Source organism: Capsicum annuum, chromosome 1, assembly GCF_002878395.1.
Source record: "Capsicum annuum cultivar UCD-10X-F1 chromosome 1, UCD10Xv1.1, whole genome shotgun sequence".
Lineage (NCBI taxonomy): Eukaryota > Viridiplantae > Streptophyta > Magnoliopsida > Solanales > Solanaceae > Capsicum > Capsicum annuum.
The window spans coordinates 39,047,969-39,074,413 of NC_061111.1; the positions used below are offsets into that span (position 1 = coordinate 39,047,969).

A 26,445-nucleotide genomic window follows, 5' to 3' on the forward strand; every position below is an offset into this window, starting at 1 on the left:
TGGAATAAGACTAATCTTTCAGCCCAAAACGTGAAATTTCTCCGCCCCCCCCCCCCCCCCCCCCCACCCCACCCACACACACCCTTTGCCTCCTCTTTTTTCAATTGCATTCATTTGCTATACCTCAATGGAATAAGTCTAATCTTTCAGCCCAAAACGTCAAATTTCCCCCACCCCCAATTTCTTCGTCAATTTTGGATCTGGAGTTCAGTTTTGAATTGCTTTGTTGATTTATTCTGTACTGATTTTGCTTATGGAATTCAATATGATGCAGTAACTCTCAATGTAAAATAACATTTTTATGTGTTAAATTTTCGTTTGTTGCAATTCTAGATCTGTTATTATTTTTATTTATTTATTGGATATAATTAATCAAATTTATTTATTTTAAATGAAGAAGATTTGAATGTCATTGAAAAAAGAGGGGGAAATTGTGAATTAAAAAAGTAAGAAAAATAAAAATAATATAAATATTTAGCGCTGCATTGGCATGCCACATGTCCACATCACCCAGATGTCAGCCCATGTCAAAAACCGTTAAAAAGAAAAATATTTTTGCATACTTTAGTAAGGATAGGGTCATATTTGGCCCTAAAGTATGAGTTGGGGCAAACTTGGCTCATTTATGGAAGTAGAGGGATATTTGTGACCCTTTTTCCCTACTTTTAAAGCTTAGCTTAAACCTGTCGCATCAAATTTGATGCAGTGGTTTTATGGTGACTTACGGTAGCAAAATAGACTCATGAATAGGGGCTTAAAAATAAAAAAAGAGAACTAACATTGAAGAATTGTGTGATTCACCAGAAGTATCACACTGAATTGAAAGACCTGTAAATCATTTAGGTTATACAAGATATGTTCTGAGCTACTCTAGAATTTCAGCCATCTCTTTTCCTTTTCCTTGCTATGAACTGCATTTGATGCAGATGCATGAGCAGCTTCAGCAGTGGCTATAGCTTTACGAGTTTCATTTAGCTTCCTCATAGCAGCTTCATACACCGGCTTCTCATTCCTGTTTCGCTGAGCCATTTCTTCCAATTTCTGAGCTTGTATCCTCAACTCTTTTATCTCATCATCATATGCAACCAGAGACCTCCTATCTTCTTTCTTCTCTTCCCTTTTTGTCTTACTTCGCTGCCTATTTCCAGCACTGTTGTTCATAGTCTCTTCATGCACCGCAAGCTGAGTATTGATGAGACTAAACACATCTGCTCTTGATTCCTCCTCTTCTTTTGCAGCCCGAGCTGCTGCTGCAAATTTCTTCTCACGTTTCCTCTTACCACCCCTACTTCTTTTCTTACGCTTATTGTCTTCATTCTCAGCCGTCTGGTTTTTAACAGCATAGTCAAGAGATTGTTTTGGTGGAAGAACTTTCACAGGAACAGGATTCACCATTCCCTGTCCAGATGCGCCTAACCCCATTCCTTCACGGTAACCCATGTTTGCCATCATCTTGGAAGCAATGCCACGTGTGTGATTCTCCCACTTAGCAAAAAGAGTTGTTTCTGTCTGAACGCCACACTGAAGGGCTGTGCTTTCCACAAATCCCAACCCTTCTGGACTATCATCTTCATAGGCACTGGAATCAAATTCTTCCGAACCTGAGTAACTCTCTTCTTCATCACTCGCCTCTGCATGTTCAGACAGTTCAATATTCTCAGCTCCAAGCATAGCAGAACTTCCATCATCACGGAAAACAACGCGGCCCATATTAAGCTTTTCGTCCCAAGACTCAAGTTCAGCTTTTTTCCAAAGTCCAGCTCTGCCATCTGAGCGAGCCCAGATGCTGGAACCAGCAAGTGACGAATCCCATTTCATAGGGATATACTTCTTTAACGAGGACACTGGAATGTCGATACCTGAAATAACAAAAAATTAGACATCAATTGAGTGTCAAGAGACTCAGCGAACTACAAAAACAGCACATATGATCACAGACTGATATATCCAGCAGTAAATCTGTAGTTCAATGTTTTTAATCAGCCACCAAAATAATAGAGCAAAGAAAAATTAGCAGACTGCAGTCAATAGTACTTAAAGAATGCAAACCGTTCAAGCCGTTGCATTACGATGCAGATCATTCGAGTGTAACAAGGTTACACTAGGCAATTTATCAGTCAAAACTTCTGCACCAACAAAGACAACTTGACCACTATTTCTCTTTTTCATAGGGTATAATCTTTATCTTACACAATTGGTTACTTATATTTCAAATGAAATAAATATACATTTTGATTTGACTACAGGATGAAAGGGAAGCAAAATTCTGATTTCTCTCATATTTTCTTCACCAGGGATAGACACAAAGAAAAATGTAAATGTCAAACCAATTCTAAGATCTCAGTGCAGATTCTGTTCATTCCAACATACCATGTGATAAGCGGCAACTACTACCAAATCGACATCGCTGCTGTAGAAAGAACTTGCACATCTGCACTAGCGTGGTCGATCATTAGCAAGTGATAAGACAGCACTCTGTGACTGGGAAAATCACAAGAAGATTCAAGAAGCAAGGACTGCATAATCTGAGAAAAGAGAGAGAAAACAATTTCACAGTTTCTCAAGCCGAGAGGCAGGTTATTGTAGCTAAGTTTTACCTTTGAGCACAAAACATACCAGTGATCAACATGAGACGAGAGCATCAAATTTGTAGAACGGACGTAAAAGCTGCTAGGACTAGCGCAGCAGTTGTTGCCCAAACTATATGGGTATATAAAAGACGAGATGAATTTTCTTAGTCAGACTGATCAACAAAAAGTAAACTAGCTTTAAGTTCCACAATTTCTGGTACTATGATAGATGGGAAATATGCTTACAAAAAGTGAAAAGCTAAATTAGTCTTTTGGTCTGATCAATGAACTACAATAAACTCTGTTCAAACAACCTAAGTTGCTCCGACTCTTCAAAAATGTCTTTGGGTGCATGCCGGATCCTCCAAAAACCATGTATTTTTGAAGGATCCGACATGGGTGCGGCAACATTTTTGGAGAGTCCAAGCAACTTAGCAAATAACTATATGTAGTCAGTTCATCAACCTATCCACGAGTATTTAGAACACAGTTTCAGTATCTATGAGTCTATCGCTGCTTTCTGTGCCACAGCTCTACTTGTATTGCCCACAAGACAAACAAAAGCTCTTATGAATGATGGTTCTTTCAACTTATGAAATTATCCAGAATTTTTTGTATCTATCCTTGAAAAAGGGCAATTTGGAAGAAAAAGATTATTTCAGTGACCTTTTTTTAATGGAAGAACGGCATAGTGGAAAGTGAAGTAGATGGTACTTTTGATATCTCCAAATAATAACTCCAGTGATCAGAAGTAGGGAGCATGATGCATCTCATCAAATCTGTAGATGTTCATCAAAGTTCCTTTGCTCTGTATTCTGAAATTTCAAAGTCCTAAATGTCATCTTCATCACTTAACTTTCATTTTTAGAAATTGCATTATTTTAAACTTTATAAAAAAAAATTCTACAACCGGTCAGATGATTTTGTGGCATCCAATCATCTTGCGCAAGGTTTGATACCCGCGCAGAATGTTACAAGCAAAAGCCAAAAAGAGAGAAGAAATCAACCTTGTCTACCCCAACTCACACCATATCGATACATTTACATTCTGAAGATAATGGGACCCTTATTAAGGTGTTGCCATAGGTTCAATGAGAAGAACCTGCGATGGAATATATCTATGAAGCTACTGATAAAACTAATTTGCCAATTGCACCAATCATTACATGCAGCTAGACATTATTTGAATCCTAAGTACTTCTACCAAAATCCGCCTCACAAGAAGTAATGGATGAGTTTGTATGGAAAACTGTTCCAAGCATTGTAGTAGTAAGACAAGATATTATCTGAGAGATACCACTGTGAACAAGAGCTGAACTACAATTTGGCCGAACTAGGGCGAAAAGTTGGTATTAGAAGAACTAAATATGGTTTGGTTGATACATAATACATGAGCTTGGTGGGTAAGTGAAACACCCTGCGTTTTTGGAACCTTGGAAAATTTCTTGGATTTCTGGTGGTTTCTGGACATCATACGACTTGGAGTACTAGTTGTATGATGGGGTACGGTTGGTATGCTCTTGGTCGTATGCTAACCAATGTTGGTTGATGGGTTGGATTGGGTTCTGGAATGGGTATGACTTTGTGGGTACGAGTTGTATGATTGGTGACGAGTCGTATGATTTGGGTTTTTCTTTCACTTAATCTGAGACTTAGTAACTTAACTTGGATCTGAGTACGAGTGGCTCACCATGAGCCTCAAGATAGGGTACGAGTTGTACCATTGACTCGTATGGTAGACAGTGTTCAAACTCCCTTTGATTCTATTGTGCCAACAATACGGTTTAAGGATACGAATCGTATGGTTTGGATGCGACTTGGTTTGGGTAAGTTGTATGGTGGACTGTGTTGGGTCCAAGGGAGAGGCTTAGGGTACGAGTGATGGGTACCACTCGTATTGAAGGGTACGATTGGTACGGTGGAGTCGTACCCTCCTACGGGAATTTTAAGCAGTTTAAGTTGCGGGTAATCTGGACATTTCCCCCCTTAACCTCTTAAGGCCCCACGACTTATAACTCCTTTGGGACATCGTTTACCTTATTATTCTAATCTTAAACACTTAGAAACACACTCTAATTATCTCTAATTATCTCCAAGGCTCTTGGATAAAGAAAGACTAGGGTTCCATCTAGAGGATCAACTTGGGGCTCGTACGGGTGATTTCTCTCCACCATCTTCGTAATCTAAGGCAAGATATTCCTCCCTCGTTGTTAGTTCCAACAAAAGGCATGTTTTATAAATTGTTTTCATGGCATATTCTGGTATGATTTTGGGTTTTCAAATATATGTTGGGGGTTTTGATTATAAATGCTTGGTTATGATTTTCCCATGTTTTAATTATGGATTTATATGTTTTAATGGTGGTTTGAACATTTGATTGCATGAGAATGGTTAATTGGTACTTGGTTTTGGCTTTGGGAATACTATACCCCCAATGTGTTTGATAAAATGTCTATAAGAATACTTTTACTATACTAATGAACTTTTAATGAAACTATTGCATGATATGGTTTGGTAATGGAATCCTAAAAGGTTTAAATGATTTAGAGTGGCTAATTGGTAAGGTCTTGGTGGTCATGGTTATGGTTAATTAAACTTCCTTGTGGGATACATAGGATTCCCCCAAGCAACTTAATAATGGAACATTTGTGGGGTACTTCACTTAATCTAAGACTTAGTAACTTAACTTGAATCTGAGTACGAGTGGCTCACCATGAGCCACAAAATACGGTACGAGTCGTACCATTGACTCGTATGGTACACAGTGTTCAAACTCCCTTTGATTCTATTTTGCCAGGGATACGATTTAGGGATACGGATCGTATGGTTTGGATACGACTTGATTTGGGTAAGTCATATGGTGGACAGTGTTGGGTCCAAGGAGGAGGCCTAGGGTACGAGTGATGGGTAAGGGTACGACTGGTACGGTGGAGTCGTACCCTCCTACAGGAATTTTAAGCAGTTTAAGGTGCGGGTAATCTGGACATTTCCCCCCTTAACCTCTTAAGGCCCCACGACTTATAACTCCTTTGGGACATCATTTACCTTATTATTCTAATCTTAAACACTTAGAAACACTCTCTAATTGTCTCTAAGGCTCTTGGATAAAGGAAGGCTAGGTTTCATCTAGAGGATCAATTTGGGGCTTGTACAGGTGATTTCTCTTCATCATCTTCGTAATCTAAGGCAAGATATTCCTCCCTCGTTGTTAGTTCCAACAAAAGGCATGTTTTATGAATTGTTTTCGTGGCATATTCTGGTATGGTTTTGGGTTTTCAAATATATGTTGGGGGTTTTGATTATAAATGCTTGGTTATGGTTTTCCCATGTTTTAATTATGAATTTATACGTTTTAATGGTGGTTTGAACATTTGATTGCATGGGAATGGTTAATTGGTACTTGATTTCGGCTTTGAAAATATTATACCCCCAATGTGTTTGATAAAATGCCTATGAGAATGCTTTTACTATACTATTGAACTTTTAATGGAACTATGGCATGATATGGTTTGGTAATGGACTCCTAAATGGTTTAAATGGTTCGGAATGGCTAATTGGTAAGATCTTGGTGGTCATAATTATGGTTAATTAAACTTCGTTGTGGGATACATGGGATTCCCCCAAGCAACTTAATAATGGAACACTTGTGGGGTACATGGGATTCGCCAAGTTAACTTGATAATGTAATATATGGGTAAAAGGGAATCCCTTTACATAAAAAAGGTTGGCTAAGGACATTGCTTGCAAGTTATAGTCAGTATAATGATACAACTACTCATATCCTTGGTTAATAATAATGGTATAATGGTTCAGTTGGATGGTAATGGTTTTAATTGGGCAATAATGGTGTGATAGCTAACCGTGAAAGTGCGAGTCCAATGGACGGACACGGGAAACTCATGTTTGCCAACATGAGGGGTGGTCATAGCCACCATATATGATACTATGAGGTACATGGAATCCACTAAGTACACTGTACATATGTATCATGGAGAGCGAAGGATACTCGGGAATCCCTTACTCATATAGTACCTCTGGTTCGTGCGGCTACACACATCGAGGCCCGTTCAAGGGATTGTCTGAACCCATGTAGCCCGTGGGTGATTTTAGGACGGTTAAGCTACACATACCTAGGTTAATGGTTTTAAATGCATGCTAAACCCAGTTTCTTTTCTCGACATGGTTTATATATGTATATATGTATGGATATGTGTGCATGGTTGATTTACTTGGTTTTAATGGTTGGCATTATTTTATCCTTCTTCTGAGTACTTGCTAGGTTTTACCCGTTAACCCGTCCTTGGACGGCTGTATCCCCACGTGATGCAGGAACCGGCCGTTCTACTCCTGCATAGTGATCAGATTCAGGATCGGCTATTGGATTGAAGTGGTGAGCTTCCATATTTCGGAAGGCTCCATTTCATATCATGGACATCTTTACATACTTAGGATATTTTATTGATATTGGTTTTGGCTATGGTTGGGGGCATGTCCCAACCAGATATTGTAATGCTGTCAGCCTTAGTATTGGCATTAGTATGGGGGCTGATACCGTTTGGTTAAATTTATAAGTGTTCCATCCTTTTTATTATGTTATGGACAGGAACTTGGTTATCGTTTGGTTTGGGTTTATGATTTTGTTTTGGTAATTGGATAATGGTTGGGTGGTAGACTGTTGGACTTGTTTGGGTCGGTCACGGTTATAGAACTATCCTAGAGTTTGGAAATTGTATAAACACGCTATCTTGTTATATGTTCGAAATTCATCCGACTCGGGATATATATTGGTTGGTTAGGTTGGGTATCGAGGGTGGTCTCCAGTCCTGGCTGAACTTGAGATGCCCATTAGGCCCTGGTTCGGGTCGTGTCAAGTTGGTATTAGAGCCTTAGGTTCATGGTCAATTGGGAGTCCACAAAGCCGTGTCGAGAAAAGTCTTTTTTAGGGGTGTGTAGCACGCCACTCATAAGGGAGAGGCTACAAGGCATTTAGAAATATTTCTATTTCTGGTGTTCTATTTCAAGCTGCAAGGGCTAAGGTCCTTTCTAATTCCTGTTTGTTTGCTTTTCAGATCATGCCTCGACGATCTGAGACGTAGGGTAACTCTTCTGTCCCAACTGGGGACAATGTTGAAAGGACACGTACTACTTAGCGGATCCATACTCGATCTAGCGGTCCAGTCCCTGATATTTCTAGAGTTCCACCGATTACTACTGCTATTAGTCCTCCTCAGGGTGAGGTGACTAATGCAGAATTTCATCAATCGATCCATGTTATTGCTCGGTTGCTGCTCAGGCTGAGCGAGGAGTTGGTTGCTGCTCAGGCTGAGCGGGGTGCATCTGGTGTTTCAACTGTTGAGGCCACAAGGGTTGACCAGTGTATGAAAATGACTCCTCCTACTTTTACTAGTGTGAAGGTGGAGGAGGATCCTCAGGGTTTCTTGGATGAAATAGAGAAAAATTTCAGGATAACGCAAGCCACAAATGTGGAAGGGGTGAATTTGGCGGCTTATCAGCTAAAAGATGTGGCGTATCAATGGTGCGAGGAATGGGATGAGGCAAGGGGTGATGTTGAGGAGTCATCCTTGTGCGAAACTTTCTCCAATGCATTTCTGGACCGCTTCTTTCCTCAGGAGCTGAGGGAAGTGAAAGCGGAGGAGTTTGTCAATATAAGGCAGGGGAAGATGTCGGTCAAGGAATATGCCTTGAAGTTTCATCAGTTTTCAAGGTATGCTCCAGATATGGTGTCTGATATGAAGGCGAGGATGAGGAAGTTTGCCTCAGGATTGTCTCGGGAGTTGATCCTTAAAAGCAAGCCTGCGTTGCTGATCAAGGACATGGATATATCTAGGTTGATTGTTCATATGCAACAGGTGGAGAAAGAAAAGAGAAAACAGGCTGAGTTTGGGGAACAGCAGGGTAAGAAGTTCAGGTCATCTGAACAAGGTGGTGCTCAACAGCAAGGTGGTCGGGATGGTGGTAATTGGCCAAAGAAGAAGTAGGGGAGTTCTGATTCCTTCTCTACGGCTACTGCTCCTTACACGAAACAGTCGAGTGATAGGCGTCAGCAGGGTGACGATAATTTTCGAGCACGGGGTGCGCAGTCTCAGGTAAGTAGGGCTCATTCGGCCTCATCATGCCCTGCTTGTCGGTTCTGTGGTAGGTTGCATAGGGCTTTCTGTGATGAAGAGAGGACAGATGTTTCAAATGTGATCAGCCAGGCCATATACTTAGAAACTATCAGGTTGGTAAGGATGCTCCGAGAGCGAGTAAGGCTCCGGTTGCTTCATCTTCTGCTCCTGCACCAAAAGGTGTTGCTTCTGCATCAGTTTCTGCTCCTGGTACTGACGCATGTCGGAATAGGTTATATGCTCTTGCTACTCGGCAGGAATCTGAGGCATCACCTGATGTCGTGACGGGTACATTACAGCTCTTTTCTCGTGACGTGTATTGCTTGCTTGATCTGAGATCTACTCTTTCTTATGTGACCCCATATATGGCTCTGTACTTTGGCTTTGATCCCGAGGTTATTTCGGATCCTTTTTCAGTTTCTACCCCGATAGATGACTGTGTGATTGCTAAAAAGGTCGATTGGGGGAGGGTATCTGGTGGTAGTAGGCAGACTTTGATGGATTTGTTTGAATAAGACGTGGATTTTGATGTTATTCTGGAGATGGATTGGTTACACTCTTGTTACGCGTCCTTAGATTGTCGGACCCGTCAGGCTGTCTTCAGGTTCCCTGGTGAACCTGTTATTGAGTGGGAGGGTAGTTCCCTAGCTCCTGGGGGGTTTATTTCATATCTTAGAGCTCAGAGGTTAATCTCTAAAGGGTGTCTCCATCATCTAGTCCGGACTAAAGATTCTAACCCGGAAGGTCCTTCTTTTCATTCAGTTACGATGGTGAATGAATTTCCTGAGGTCTTTCCGAATGATCTTCCTGGTGTTCCTCCGGATAAGGAGATTGAGTTTGGGATCGATTTGGTTCCGGACACTCATCCAATATCTATTCCTCCTTACAGAATGGTTCCGACTGAGTTGAGGGAACTCAAGGAGCAACTTAAGGATCTTTTGGATAAGGGTACCATCTGTCCTAGTGTATCCCCATGGGGTGCACCGGTGTTATTCGTGTGCAAGAAAGATGGTTCCCTTCGGATGTGCATTAACTATAGGCAGTTGAATAAGATGACGGTTAAGAACAAGTATTCTCTTCCAAAGATAGATGACTTGCTTGATCAGTTGCAAGGTGTCAAATTCTTTTCAAGATTGATCTTAGATCGAGGTATCATCAGCTTAAGATTAGGGAGATGGATATCCCGAAGACGGCTTTCAAACACGGTATAGGCACTTTGAGTTTTTGGTGATGGCATTCGGTTTAACTAATGCCCCGACGGCATTTATGGATCTAATGAACAGGGTTTTCAGGCTGTTTCTGGATCTTTTTGTCATTGTGTTCATAGATGACCTCCTGATGTATTCTAAAAGTGAGGTAGATCACGGCAATCACCTCCGTGTGGTGTACCTTGAAGAAACAGCGTTGTATGTCAAGTTCTCTAAGTGTGAGTTTTGGTTGAACAATGTAACTTTTCTTAGTCATATTATTTCTAGTGAGGGGATCATGGTGGATCCACAAAAGGTGGTTGTGGTTAAAAGGTGACCTAGACCCACCTCTCCAATCGACATTCGAAGCTTCTTGGGTTTGACTGGGTATTATAGGCAGTTCGTGGAAAGTTTCCCAGCTTCTTGGGTTTGACTGGGTATTATAGGCAGTTCATGGAAAGTTTCCCGATGATAGCTGCCTCATTGACTAAGTTGACTCAGAAAAAGGCAAAGTTTTCTTGGTGATGCTTGTGAAGGTAGTTTCGAGAAGCTTAAGGATAAGCTAACTTCGGCTCCGGTTTTGACATTGTCTAAAGGTAATGAGGGGTTTGTGGTATTGTGATGCATCACGGATGGGACTTGGTTGTGTTTTGATGCAGCATGGGAAGATGATAGCCTATGCTTCCAGGCAGTTGAAGGTACATAGAGGAATTATCCTACTCATGATTTGGAGCTTTTAGCGGTGGTTTTTGCTTTGAAAATCTGGCGGCATATTATTTATATGGAGTGCACGTGGACATCTTTTTTTATCATAAGAGTTTACAGTATGTGTTCACTCAGAAGGAGCTAATTCTCAGGCAGAGAAGATGGTAAGAGCTTCTCAAGGACTATGATATGAGTCTTCACTACCACCCAAGTAAAGCTAACGTGGTTGTTGATGCTCTTAGCAAGTTATCCATAGGGAGTTTGCCTCATGTGGAAAAGGAGAAACGAAAGTTGGTGAAGGATATTCACCGCTTAGCTAACCTTGGGGTCCATCTTCTAGGCTCTGAAGATAGCGGTGTTATGGTACAGGAAGTGGTGCAGAGATCAAGGAGAAGCAAATGCTAGATCCTATCTTGACAAAAATCAAGGATGATGTAGGCGGGCAAAAGGTGATGGTTTTGAGGTTAGTGGTGATGGTACTTTGCGGTACCAAGGGAGGTTATGTGTTCCTGACGTCAATGGGTTGTGTGAAAGGGTATTAGCTGAGGCAGATGAATCGTGCTATGTTGTTCATCCCAGTTTGACTAAAATATAGCATGACCTCAAGAAGATGTATTGGTGGAATGGTATGAAGAGGGATGTGACTAACTTTGTAGCCAAGTGTATGGTGTGCCAACAAGTAAAAGTTGAGCACATGAGGCTTGGTGGGTTGTATCAGGAAATGGAATTGCCGGAATGGAAATGGGAGGTAATTGAAATGGATTTCATTATCGATCTTCCTTGATCTCGAAATCAATTTGATTCGATTTAGGTCATCGTGGATAGGATGACAAAGTCGGCTCATTTCTTGCTAGTGAGGACAAACTTTTCCGCTGAGGATTATGCGAGGTTTGTATCTTCACGAGCTTGTGAAGCTACATGGAGAACATGTTTTGATTATCTCTGATCGTGGTACACAGTTTTCATCTCACTTTTGGCGGTCATTTCAGAAGAGGTTGGGGACTAAGGTTAGTCTGAGTACTGCTTTCCACCCGCAGACGGATGGATAAGCAAAAAGGACTATTCGAACATTGGAGGATATTCTTCGGACATATGTGATTGACTATGGTGGTAGCTGGGTTGAGCATCTACCTCTTGTAGTGTTTGCTTACAACAATAGTTATCATTCTAGTATTGGAATGGCCCCTTTTGAGGCATTCTATGTTAGGAGATATAGATCTCCCATTGGGTGTTTCAAGGTTGGTGAGGCGGATATGTTTGATCCGAATTTGGTTTATCAGGCTATGAAAAAGGTGAAGGTGATTCGGGATAGGCTTAAGGCTGCCCAAAGTCACCAAAAGTCCTATGTAAATGTAAGACGTAGAAACTTGGAGTTTGAGGTTGGGGATAGGGTGTTCCTAACGGTATCTCCCATGAAGGGAGTAATGCGGTTTGGGAAAAAGGGGAAGCTCAGTCCCCGATATATTGGTCCTTATATGGTTTTGCAGAGGATTGGTAATATAGCGTATGAATTGGAGCTGCCTTCTAGTTTGAGCTCCATTCATCTGGTATTTCATGTATCTATGTTGAAGAAGTGTCTTGGTGATCCTTCTTCTGTGGTTCCTTTGGAAGGATTGGGTATCTCGGATTCTCTGTCTTATGAAGAGGTCCCGGTTGAGATCTTAGATCGCCAGGTTCGTTTGTCACGGACCAAGGATGTGGCCACGGTTAAGGTTCTATGGTGGAACCATAAGGTGGAAAAGGCTACATGGGAAGCGAAAGCGGACATAAAGTCCAAATATCCACATTTGTTTTCGACTTCGGATATTCGTGAGGAAGGTATGTGTTCTTTATGACATTCTTGTTTTCTAGATTTGATTAAAAGAAAGGTTGATTTATTTGCATCTTTGCTAAAGGTAAGAGTAGAGGCATCTAAGGTGTGTAAATCATGTCTATACCACCTTGTCCGTCATTCGGGGACGAATGATCCTAGTGGGGGAGACTGAAACACCCTGGGTTTTTGGAACCTTAGAAAATTTCCTAGATTTCTGGTTTCTGGACATCACACAACTTAGGGTACTAGTCATATGATGGGGTACGATTGGTATGCTCTTGGTCGTATACTAGCGAGTGTTGGTTGATGGGTTGGATTGGATTCTGGAATGGGTATGACTTGGTGGGTACGAGTCGTATGGTTCGGATTTTTCCTTCACTTAATCTGAGACTTAGTAACTTAACTTAGATCTGAATACGAGTGGCTAAGCATAAACCGAAGATAAGGTACGAGTCGTACCATTGACACATATGGTAGACAGTGTTCAAACACCTTTTGATTCTATTCTGCCAGGGATACGATTTAGAGGTACGAATCGTATGGTTTGGATACAACTTGATTTGGGTAAGTCACATGATGGACAGTGTTGGGTCCAAAGGGGAGGCCTAGGGTACGAGTGGTGGGTACCACTCGTATTGAAGGGTACGACTGGTATGGTGGAGTCGTACCCTCTAGCGGGAATTTTAAGCAATTTAAGTTGGGGGTAATCTGGACATTTTTCCACATAAGCTCTTAAGGCCCCACGACTTATAACTCCTTTGGGACATCATTTACCCTATTATTCTAATCTTAAACACTTAGAAACACTCTCTAATTCTCTGTAAGGCTCTTGGGTAAAGGAAGGCTAGGGTTTCATCTAAAAGATCAATTTGGGGCATGTACGGGTGATTTCTTTCCATCATCTTCGTAATCTAAGGCAAGATACTTCTCCCTCATTGTTCGTTCCAAAAAAAGGCATGTTTTATGAATTGTTTTCATGGCATAATTGTGGTATGGTTTTGGGTTTTCAAATATATGTTGGGGGTTTTGATTATAAATGTTTGGTTATGGTTTTCCCATGTTTTACTTATGGTTTTATATGTTTTAATGGTGGTTTGAACATTTGGTTGCATGGGAATGGTTAATTGGTACTTGGTTTTGGCTTTGGAAATACTATACCCCCAATATGTTTGATAAAATGCCTATGAGAATGCTTTTACTATACTATTGAACTTTTAATGAAACTATTGCATGGTATGGTTTGGTATGGAACCCTAAACGGTATAATTGGTTTAAATGGTTTGAAATGGTTAATTGGTAAGGTCTTGGTGGTCATGGTTACGGTTAATTAAACTTCCTTATGGGGTACATGGGATTCCCCCAGGTTAACTTGATAATGTATAATCTATGGGTACATAGGAATTCCTTTACATAAAAAAGGTTGGTTAAGGACATTGCTCGTAAGTTATAGTCAGTATGACGATACCACTACTCATAGCCTTGGTTAATAATAATGGTATAATAGTTTGGTTGGATGGTAATGATTTTAATTGGGCAATAATGGCGGGGTGTGATAGCTAACCATGAAGGTGCGAGTCCAATGGACGGGCAAGGGAAACTCATGTCTGCCAACATGAGGGGTGGTCATAACGACCATATATGATACTATGAGGTACACGGGAATCCTCTAAGTTCACTGTACATATGTATCACGAAGAGCGAAGGGTACTCGAGAATCCCTTACTCTTATAGTATCTCTGGTTCGTGTGGTTGGGGCCTGTTCAAGGGGTTATACTGGACCCACATAGCCCGTGGATGGTTCTAGGACGGTTAAGCTACACATACCCGAGTTATTGGTTTTAAATGTATGCTAAACCCGGTCCCCTTTCCCGGCATGGTTAATATATGCATATATGTATGGATATGTGTGCATGGTTAGTTTACTTGGTTTTAATGGTTGGCATTATTTTATCCTTATCCTGAGTACTTGCTAGCGTTCACCCGCTAACCCGTCCTCGGGTGGCTGTATCCCCACGCGATGCAGGAACCGCCTGTTCTACTCCTCCTGCACAGTGATCGGATTCGGGATCGGCTATTGGATTGAAGTGGTAAGCTTCCATATTCCAGAAGGCTCCATTTCATATCATGGACATCTACTTTGGATATTTTATGGATATTGGTTTTGGCTATGGTTGGGGGCATGTCCCAACCGGATATTGTTTTTCTTTTGGTTAGAGGCTTTTGTGGAACTACTATGGGTTCGAATAGGTTGTGTCGGTAGTGGTGTCAGGCTGTCAGCCTTAGTATTGGTATTGGTATTGGTATTGGAGCTGATACCGTTTGGTTAAATTTACGAGTGTTCCATTCTATTATATTATGTTATGGACAAGAACTTGGTTATCGTTTGGTTTGGGTTTACGGTTTTGGTTTGGTAATTGGATAATGGTTGGATGTTGGACGGTTGGACTTGTTTGGGTCGGTCACGGTCATAGACCTATCCCAGAGTTTGGAAATTGTATAAACACGCTATTTTGTTATATGTTCGAAATTCTTCCGCCTCAGGGTATATATTGGTTTGTTGGGTTAGGTATCGAGGGTGGTCTCCGGTCTTGGCTGGACTTGAGATGCCCATTACGACAACGCCCTTGTTCGGGTCGTGTCAGTAAGCTCGGGCACAACTATGAATATTGCTAAAGACTGCAAACAGATTATAGAAGCATGATTAGGAAAAAGGTATACACCAAATGGTCTAGATATTGCACGATATATGGAATATAGAATCAAGCTTTTGAAGTCCCAGGAAGAAACCCAATCCTTTATCAAAGTGAAAGAAAATATAATTAAAATGATGCAACAAAAACACTAACAACAAAAAAAAAAAGCGATCAACTTACAAGCAATCTTACTGAGAATAAGAAAAGTCAGTTCAGAAAACACGTAAAAGAGAACAGAGGGTACCCACCAGCATGTTTTCAGATGTTGGAGCGCGGAAACAAATTTTTGCAAACTCAGAACCCTCCAACCCCACGATTAGACCATTATACCACCTTCCATCATTATTACGAAATCTACATTTTGATCCGACAGTATACTCTTCATCCACTAGTGATTCAGCTTCAATCTCTGTTAGATCAAGAGGCTCCACCTCAGCATCAGCAAGTTGCTCCTTGGAACCACGTAAAGAAGCATCAACCTCTAGCAACAACCTTGCACGTTTTAGGTGAAGGAGGCCTTCCTCAGCATCTTTTATAGACTGAACAAGCTCTTCATGAACCTGATTCAGAAAAGATACTAATTTTTCAATTATCTCATTAGACTTGAACACAATAAAGTACAAACCTTGTTATCCCAGAATTTGATTTCACAATTAGATAATCATTTTTTCTATTATATTGAATAATGATAGCCGACGTTCAACTTCTCATAACTTGCATACAGTGTTGTCAAAGTCTCTTTTAAAGCACCCTTAAGCTCTACTTTTCGACCCACTTAAGTTGTGCTTCAGTCTAAGCACCAAGGTGTGCACCTCATTGCCCATGAATTCTATCTTGAATGGAGCGGTATTAACAACAAATATAATTGGAAAAACAGTGTATTACGAAGAGTTGATTTCTATCACTCAACTAATAGTCTCATAAAGTCACTTTTTTCGTTCAAAAAATTGGAATCAAGACGAACCGTGCCTTTCTAAGGTAATAACTATTATTTGACTGACAATATGAGAAATCAACCCAATTGTTAAGGAAAACATTATGCATGGACTTGTACTTTACCAAGTAGAGGTAATCAACCAGCTGAAATGCTAAGATTCCTAAAAAGTGAGCATATTTTTAATCTCTATCGAATATTCAACACATTTTCTTTACCCTCCTATGTGACTCAAATCCTCAACCTAATGATTAGCGGTGGAGGTGCTCAACCTCACTTGTTGGGGCTCTTTTTGGTACGAGGGATAAGGGATTAATTTTAGGATGAGTTTATCCCATGATTGGTTGGAACAAAATGAATGGGATAACCTGAGATTGTTGTGTTATTTTTATGAATAACTAATTCTAGAATAGCTACTAATCCAAGATAATTAAAGAAGAAGCTAGGGTTGTGGGGACAAACCAAGAGGATTTCGGGATCGGAAGGATCAGTAGATAAGGCTTCATTGAGAGAATGAAGAGCATCTTTCTGCTCTTTCAATTGATTCTCCAGCTGCTCTTCCAATAGTCTCTCTTCGGAGTCCCCCATTCAATTTCCCACCGCCACGCCCTACTTTGATTATCAGTTATACAATTATCAACACACATGATTCACCTTTTCCAACCTTTTTTCTACAAGCAAAAATGTTCAAATATACCGCTCATTTATGTCATTCATTAAATGTTAATTCATTCATACTATTATGTTATAAAATTGGCTTATCATGTCATTACTTTTAACGGCCAATTTTTAAAAAACAGTTTTGGCACATGGCAGCATAGTAATCCACATCATTTTTTTGTTTTTAAAAAATTTTTTAATAATTAAAAAAAAATGATGCATTAAAAAAAATCTACCCAACTTTTGAATCCATTAAAAATTAATTTGATCTATAGTTTTAAAATTTGAGATTATTTATATATTGCCTCATATCAATAATTTTTTTCCTTTTCTGGCTTTCACGTATGACTCTATTCACAATACGGATCAATAATATGAGCATCTCCCTTTGGACTAAGTTATACTTGATTAATTACTGTTAATGAATTAATTTTGAAATTATTTGCGTATCGCCTCATATCATCTGAGTATTTATAGTTACCAAGCTCATCGACTTTTTTTTTGTTGTATGCGGCTTAAAATTGTGGTTAAATATAGTAAATTGATCCATAGACAAGCAAAGACAATAAGACAATACGTCTCATGTCGTCACTCTATCATCCTCATACTCATTCTGCAAAAATTTCAGTACAATGGCGTTGATATCAATTATTGTGCTAATTAATTACCATAAAATACTTTTAATATTGTATGATATCATTCGCTTTGAATCAAATTGACATTTTTTTTCAAGAGACCTTAAATATCTGACATTTTATAAATAATTTCATTTCTTTTTTATTTTTCACGTGGGACATTGCTCTCTCAAACACTCATTATAGTGCTCCCTTTCATCTTTTTTAATATGTCCTTTAATGTTTTGACACAATCATATATTAAGATAATTATTCGACAATCAACATTAATCATTAGAGGTAGAATATTTGTCTAAATTACAATTATATTTTTCTTAAATTATAATTTGATTTAATGATATAGTTACATAAAAATTGGTGAGACATCATAGTTTTATATCCTTATATAATTAATAATAAATGGTCCAATCCTAATTAGAAATTAAATAAAAACAATATATAAGTCATGCATGCAAGTTACAACTCACAAGTATTATGTATGTATAGTCTTTATCATTTCATTATATACTTAATTCAATGAATTGATTAATTCCAAAATTTTATTGTTCTTTTCTCTTTAAAGAAATAAAATATCTAAGAAGAAAGAATAAACTGAAGATGATATGGAATTTGTATAATATAGTCTAAGGCCAGTTGGCATATATAAAAACGAAAGTAAATCCAATATATTTTTGATAAGTTAGATAACATGGGAGTATATATTTGTGTGGGAGTATAAAATAAATTAATGTGTATATATATAAATATGTTCATTGATTTTTTCATATATATTTTTATGTTATTTTAAAATCTTTTAATGAAAATTTTGACTCTACTATTAACCTAATCGTCATAGATCAAACTAATTTTTAATAGATCAAAAAGTTTGATGGATTCTTTTTAATGGATAAAAAGAATAAAATGACGTGGACCTCTAATATGCTGCCACGTGATAAAGTTATTTTTTAAAAATCGGCTGTTAAAAGTAACGGCATGGATGGGCCAGTTTTATTACGGCGATGGCATGAATGAGCCCAACTTTTAACGAATGGCATAAATGAGTCATTTCTAATAATCCAGTGACATATTTGAGCTTTTTCCCTTTCCATAAACTACTGGCTTGTGCTGTGATAGCACGGTCTTATCCTTGAAAATTTTATAAATTTTATGTTATAATTCTATCCTTTAATTAAACTCTTCATTTGTTTGGTTGACAAATTCTAAGTTAGTTATAAATTATTATACTAGTTAGATATATGCATCTTGCGTGAATTCAAACATTACACTAAATAGGATATTTATTTAAATAATAAAGATGAATATAATAAATAAATTTAATATCGTTTGAGTATGTAAAGATAGAGAATTTATTTATCAAACCTAACATTTATTAAAAATATTTTTAAAAGTCGATCGACATTCATCTATCGTCTGTAAATTGTAATAAAACAATACAATGATTGAGACATGAAAATAATACAATTAAATTTGATCTCTACACATAAAAAATTTCTCAAAGTCGTCTGGCACTCATCTATCACCTGTAATAGAAATATCAAAATAATACACCTAAACCTAACCTTTACATAAAAAAATTCCTCAAAGTCGACCAACATTTATCTATCACTTGTAAACTGCAACAAATTAATACGCTGAAAGTGATATCAAAACAATACAATTAAACTTAAATTTTACACACAAAAACTTCTCAAAGTCGATCGAAATTCATCCAAGAACTGTAAACTACCACAAAATAACAACCTAATAGAGATATCATGATAATACAATTAAACCTAACCTTCACCTAAAAAAAATCAAAATCAACTCATATTCATCTAGCATGTGTAAATTGAAATAAAACAATAAGATAATAAAGATATCAAAACAATACAATTAAACCTAACTTTTACATAATAAATTCTTCAAAGTCAAACGACATTCATCTACGACTTGTAAATTATAAATATATATATATATATATATATATATATAATAGTGATCACAAAGCTTCGATTTTGATCCAACTAATTCTTATCTGAGCGAAAATTTTGACCCTAAAGAATGATTTTGAATGAAAACAAAGAAAATATACATATACATACATGTTGAATTCTATTATGCTGACAAAAGCAGTGAAGAAGTTGAGGGTTAGAAAATCAAACATCCACCAATCTAGATATACAATCGAATCAAGTTAGATGAGCATCAATCATATTCTCCAAATAGACAAACCGGTTTGTTCTTTAGTTTAACGTACCTCTCAATATTTATAGAAGTATTTTATTAATAAAGTCCTATTTTAGAAGTATTTTTCTAATTGAACAGTAGAAAGTAAAATATTAATTAATTCTCCTACCATATATTTCAGGAGTCCTATATATTTTAGGAAGTCTGGTAAAAAAAAATTATTACTTAATTTTCCTACCATATATTTTAGGAGTTTCATATATTTTAGGAAGTCTAGTTAATAAAATAATTAAATAATAAAATTTTAAAATAGTGAAAATACAGCTTTGTCTAAAGAAAGTCTTTTGATGAAGGGCAAAAAGTTCAAATCACTTTTCTAAGGGTCTTCACACTTTTAATATATTTTAGATTATAGACATAGATAGATTATAGATTTAGATTGATGAAATTTGTATAATAATATTTTAAGTTGTTCAATTTTTTGTGGCATTGATAGTCAATTATTATTTTTAAATAATTTAAGTTTTTAATTATTGTAATTTATAATAATTTTTCTTCTATTCTATTAATTGGAAGTGACATAGTAAAATTATTATAACAAAAACTTGTGAATTTTTTTTAAATGGTTCCATATAAAACGTCAAGTTAATTTAAAACATCAAAAAATAATTTATCATTTTATGCCTATTTTATCTTTTTAATTAAATATTGTTAATTTCTAATACTTAAATGACTTATAAAAACATCAAAAAATAATTTATTATTTTATATCTATTTTAGTTTTTATTAAATATTATAAAAAAATTAATATTTAAATGACTTATAATAATAAATTATGAGTGATACAATAAAATCATAGTTGAAGCAGCCGAAGCAGTCATGTCATAAATGTCTATTTTAAATTTTTTAGTCTTTTAATACATAAATGACTTATAATAATTAATTAGGGGTAATATAGTAAAATCACGGTTGAAACAGTTGAAGCGGACATGTTGACCATGAGCAGTCTGTTTCAACTGCTTATTATTTTTTATTAAATATGATTAATTTTTAATACTTAAATGACTTATAATAATTAATTATTAGTGATATAGTAAAATTACGATTGAAGCAATTGAAGCAGTCATGTCATAAATGTCTATTTTAAATTTTTTATTATTTTTTTCTAGTTTTTTAATACATAAATGACTTATAATAATTAATTAGGGTAATATAGTAAAATCACGGTTGAAGCAGCTGAAGCAGACATGTCGACCACGAGCAGCCTAAATTGCTATAAAAAATACTTGTGAAAAAATTTAAGTGGCCTCATATAAGGTGTAAAGTTAATTTAAAACATTAAAAGTTAATTTATCATTTTATATCTATTTTATTTTTTTAATTAATTATTATTATTTTTTATACTTAGATGACTTATAACAATTAATTAGGGGTGATCTAGTAAAATTTCGGTTGAAACAATTAAAGCAGACATGTCATAAATGTTTATTTTACTTTTTTATTAAATATTATTAATTTTTTAATAGGTAAATGACATAAATAATTAATTAAGGGTAATATAGTAAAATCACAGAGTAAGCAAGCACGTCGACAAAGAGGTGCCTGCTTCTTCATGCTTCTATATATGTATAATAACAAATGTTTATACTACATCACCCGTCTCAATTTATATGTCACATTTTGAATTATCATATTCAAACATGTCAATCTTTTATTGTAAATTTCTCATATATGTTTTAAATATTTTGAATTATCTATTATTTTAATTATATTATTATTTAAATAATTTTTGAATATATAATTAAAAAAAATGATTGAAAAGCTCATGCTCAAATTCGTAGTCAAACTTACATTGATTGAATCTCAAAAAGCAAAATATGTCATATAAATTAGGACACGGAAGTAACGTCTTTCACTTAACTTTGTTTTATTGCAAATAGGTATCACAAAATTTATTTTTTATAGATAGAAAATAAAACTTTTTACATTATTTAACAACTTTCTATATATTTATATAAAATAACTAATTTAGTAATTTTAACACAATTAAGTAAAATTTTACTGATCATTCATAAAATTAACTATCAAATTAAATATTTTATCTATGTGACATATTTTAGTGAATGCAAATAAGTTGTCGTGTATTGATTTTGTAATGTATTGTGTTGTATTATATCATAAGGTATTATTTTAATAAATATAATATTTAAATAGATTATAACATTTTTCGCATGAATATATCCTTCGTTGTACTTTATGTATAAATATACCCTTGTCGTTAATGAAAAGGTATATACATACCTCTGAACTCTGTCATACTTTTGGTACAAATATACCTTTTCAGTGAACAAAAAGGTGCATATATATCCTTCGTCATACTTTTGGTACAAATATACCTTTTCTGTGAACAAAAAGGTGCATATATATCCTTCGTCATACATTATGTACAAATATACCCTCGTCGTTAATAAAAAGATACATACATACCCCTAAACTTTGATAAATGATACAGATATACCTTCCATCATACTTTAGATATAAATATACTCTTACTGTTAATGAAAATGTACATATATACTTTCTCACTAACGGTAAGATATGTGTCACAATCTTGTTCATTTGACCTTTTTAATTTAATTTTTCTCAACTCCACTCTAAAATAATTCTAATTTAACTCATAATCCGATCCAAATAATAACTCAAACCCGATCCGATCTAGTAGAAAGAGAAAGAGGGAATGAATATGCGTGAATAAAGATGTGTCTTGAAAGTTTTATTAGATCGGAGGGGTGGGTGATTATTTGGATCGGTTTGTGGGTTAAACTAGAATTATTTTCGAGTAGTTGGGATAGATTAAATTTAAAAAAGGCAAATGAACAAGATTGTGACACGCGTCCTACCGTTAGTGAAAAGTGTATATATGTATCGTTTCATTAACGATAAGGGTATATGTATACCTAAAGTATAACGGAGGGTATATTTGTATCATTATCGAAGTTCAGAGGTATATATGTACTTTTTCATTAACGGCAAGGGTATATTTATGCCTAAAGTATAACGGAGGGTATATTTGTACCATTTATTAAAATTCAAGAATATATATATACCTTTTCATTAATGACAAGGGTATATTTATATCTAAAGTATGACGAAGGATATATCTATACCATTTATTAAAATTTAGGGATATATTCGTACCTTTTTCGATTTGATTATAAATGTACAAGAAAAGCATGATACTGATAGAATTAATATAAAAAAAGAAAAGTAAGGAATAACATGAAATTATGAAATAATTAGTAAAGACAAAATAAAAACAAAAAAATTCTAAGGTAATGATATGATCACACAAAATCGATCGTTACACAAACTAGGACTTTTCAGTGTTATCTAATGATTAGTTTAATAGTACGATACAATAAAATTTAAATAACAATAAAAAAAATACTATATACAAACTAATAGCACAATGCAATAAATAATGAGTGACATATGAAAAACACATCTAAACTGTTTTTTTTTTCGAGTTTCGTATGTAATCTACTGAAGGTGAGAGTATCATACCTAAACTACCACTCATTAGTTTGAGAAACACACCTCAATCAATATGACATGGTGTGTGTATCTCACTCTCTCAATTATTTTAAAAATCTTATTACGTGGCACTCCACATGGCCAAAATATTCCACTAGCAATTTAGAGGGTATTTTTCATAGGTAGCAAACTTAATTCATAATTAGGAGTTTCATAGCAACTGTTTCATAATTACCTAAAAGAACAACTTGTATTTTGTATTTTAGACACTTTTTGCTACTAAAATATATATACAACGAGATTTATTGCACTTCTTTTACTCAAATCAATTGAGTTAAATAAGAAATAATTAACTCATATATTTAATGCAGCGGATTCCTTTTTCATAAATTACTCTTATTTAAAACAGTAAATTACTTTTTCATAAATTACACTTATTTAAAGCAGTAGATTTTTTGTTTTCCAAAACAAAATCAAGTCAACTGAAGATTATTATCTTCATGATTTTCAAAATAAAACATCTTTTTTGTTACAGATATTGAATCATAAAATTAATTTTGTATATGAATTTCAACAAATTAAGTCAAATTAAGACGACTTAATCATGAAGATCATGTTGTTCGAAATCTCAAATCATTTTGTGTGAAATTATTTTTCATATTTGATTATTTTTCTGTAAATCATTTTTCTTCTCAGATTATATTTTGAATATTTGATCAAACAACATTATTTTATCAAACTCAATATTGATCGGACTGAGAGGGTTATTCTTTGATCAAATTCAATTTTAATATGTACTCAACGAATAGTATCAATTTCTTTTTTTCAGAATGTAATTATATAGGCGATGTGTATTTGTATATTATGAAGAGTGAAATTGCATTTTGTTCTTTTTTGTTTGTATATTTTGATTTGCGTTTGTATATTTTGATTGTATTTGTATATTTAGAGTTCTGTTTGTATATGTAAATTATAATTGTATGTTATTAGTTTAGTTATATGCTATAAGTGTATTTGTATATTTTATGTGTAATTATGGCATTGAGAGTGCAATTGTATATTTTGTCCGCATTTGTATAATTAAAGTTATTTGTATATTTTGACTGCACTTTTGTCATTATGATTTTATTTGTATGTTCTCAATATAGTTGTTATGATTTAACTAATTTAACATGCTATCTTTGTTAATTTGTATTTTTTGGATGCAACATGTAAACTGCTGCAACCATGTGCTTTCTTATGTGCTTTTGATTTATGAAGACACTACTTTTTGGTGGGATTATCTATGGTTTCAGATTTTGTATTTGTGCAGTTAGTGAAAGACAAGCTACAGAAACAAAGGTAATTAACTACAGAAAATGTATTTTTTGCAGAGAAAGAGTAATAAACAGTAGCTTTGAACTTGAAGCATGGTTACTTGCTTGAGACTTGAGTTGTTGTTTCACTGTTTTTGAACTTTGAAGTATGATTGCTTGAGTTAATCTGTTGTTGCTAGTTTCCACAACATCAAATTATATACTTTCAATGTTAACGGGTAACCTGATAATGACAAAAAATTGATAAATCAATAGTTGATTAACTGATATCTTGACGGTTCTTTAATGGTTTAGCATATATACAAATCGATAATGAATAAGTAAAAATGATAACTTTCATAACCTAATCGAACCGATTGATACGCAGCCCTAATACTAAATTATGAATCTATTGCCTGATACCATGAAAAAAACTTGGAGAAATTTTCTATATATTTCTTGCTGATCAATTCTGTGTATGCTAATTCTATTTATATGATTTTGCTGTCTTCTAATTCGGTATTACAATCCAAAAATTAAAACATAATGTGAAATAATATTTACACTTGATAAAAATTAATTGGTTCTTCTCCTAACACGCTTTAACAATATCACGTGACATCTATATGTCACGAGAGTGATATTTTGGAATGGACGCAATTGTTGCTTTATACGTGACGCTTCAAATTTAATCCATCAAGTAAATGATCTACTTTTGTGATGCTGCCACACGTATTGTTTTTTCCATTAAAATACCTAAAAAATCATTATGAAAACCGAAGTTCATTTAATTTTTTTCAAGCTTTCACTTCTCATTTTCTCTTCCAACACCTGCACAAGATCCATAACTTTAGCTATGGATTGTTTGATACTTATTCTCAATACATATCAAGTCTTTCTTTCTCACTTTCTGAAGGTCAACCAACAGAGAATTATAATTATTGCTCACCGAGTACTCAACATTGAGTTTCCTCCGTCCAATTATTGCCAATAGGAGTATGTGTCAAAATGTCTGTGAAAATTATTTGAAGTATGAGTTAAAAATGACTTCTATAAACAATAAAGGTCCATGGTCGTCTAATTCTTTAAATTAACTTTGTCTTCTTTTTGAACTAGCCAGAGCTCCTTTTTCCCCACATATGGAAGATGAAGGTAACACGGAAAAGAATGATCATATGCATGTATGAATACAATAGGAGATATATGGTTAAGAATGAAGTTATATGCGACAAGGTGGAGTGACCTACGACTCTGGAGTGGATAGGATGGGAAAGCAATTTGAGACGGTTCAAACATGTGAAGAAGAAGGACAAGGATGCGCCAGTGCAAAGGTATGAAAGGTTGAACGAAGAAGAACTGGGGAAATGATTAGACAGGAAATAACCTAGATAGGAAGATATGGAGGTCGAGCATTAGGATAGAAATATAGTAGGTAATCGAGTGTTACTTCTAACAGTATAATTTAGGTCTCATATAGTTTTTTTTTCTCCGATGTGTATTAGAATCTGTTGCTACACTTATTTTGTACATTGTTAAATTTTGTTGTCTCTTTTTCTTTCTTACTTCTCCACCTCAGTTCTATTTTTTCCTTTTGAGTTGAGGGTCTATTGAAACTAAACTCTCTACCCTACAAAAGTAAAGATACATCCTACCCCTTTTAGACTTCACTTCTAAAATTACACTTAATATATTATTGTTGGCAAGAGCCTTTTGGATATGAAAAAGGATTGACACACTTTAACGAGATATTTTCTCCTAAATTTTCTAACTCTTGAATGTCGATACTCAATAAAGTCTTCTTCTTATGCTAAATGTATTGTTATAATCCTATATTTGATAATTTTCTATATCTCATCAAAATAAATAAGATTATCTATAATATATATTTATAATCTATCTATATCTATAATCTATAATATATTAAAAGTGTAAATACCCTTAGAAAGATGATTTAAACTTTTTGTCCTTTATTAAAAGACTCTTCTTTAGACAAAATTGTCTTTTCGTTATTTTTTAAAATTTATTATTTAATTATTTTTTATTATATTAACTAGACTTCCTAAAATATATGAGACTCCTAAAATATATGGCAGGAGAATTAATTAATATTTTTCTTTCTACTATT

At 35.3% G+C, this 26,445-nt stretch overlaps 1 protein-coding gene across 1 annotated transcript; it reads right to left on the reverse strand.

Moving 5' to 3' along the window:
* Nucleotides 1-761: 761 nt before the first annotated feature.
* Nucleotides 762-16,793, reverse strand: LOC107872130 (zinc finger CCCH domain-containing protein 18). Its single transcript, XM_016718920.2, has 4 exons — nt 16,493-16,793; nt 15,345-15,656; nt 2,371-2,431; nt 762-1,859 (listed from the first exon to the last, which is right to left on the reverse strand). Exons 1-4 carry the CDS (start codon nt 16,616-16,618, stop codon nt 871-873), a joined length of 1,488 nt encoding a protein of 495 aa, XP_016574406.1. The 5' UTR covers nt 16,619-16,793; the 3' UTR covers nt 762-870.
* Nucleotides 16,794-26,445: the final 9,652 nt, after the last annotated feature.

Bases quoted from the DNA above. Each gene is read 5' to 3' on its own strand.
- LOC107872130 (XM_016718920.2), bottom strand. From the start codon at position 16,618: ATGGGGGACTCCGAAGAGAGACTATTGGAAGAGCAGCTGGAGAATCAA. The intron at 2,432-15,344 runs GTGGGTACCCTC...ACGCTAGTGCAG, and splicing joins CAACATCTGAAAACATGCTG to ATGTGCAAGTTCTTTCTACA. The intron at 1,860-2,370 runs GTATGTTGGAAT...TTGTTATTTCAG, and splicing joins TAGTTGCCGCTTATCACATG to GTATCGACATTCCAGTGTCC.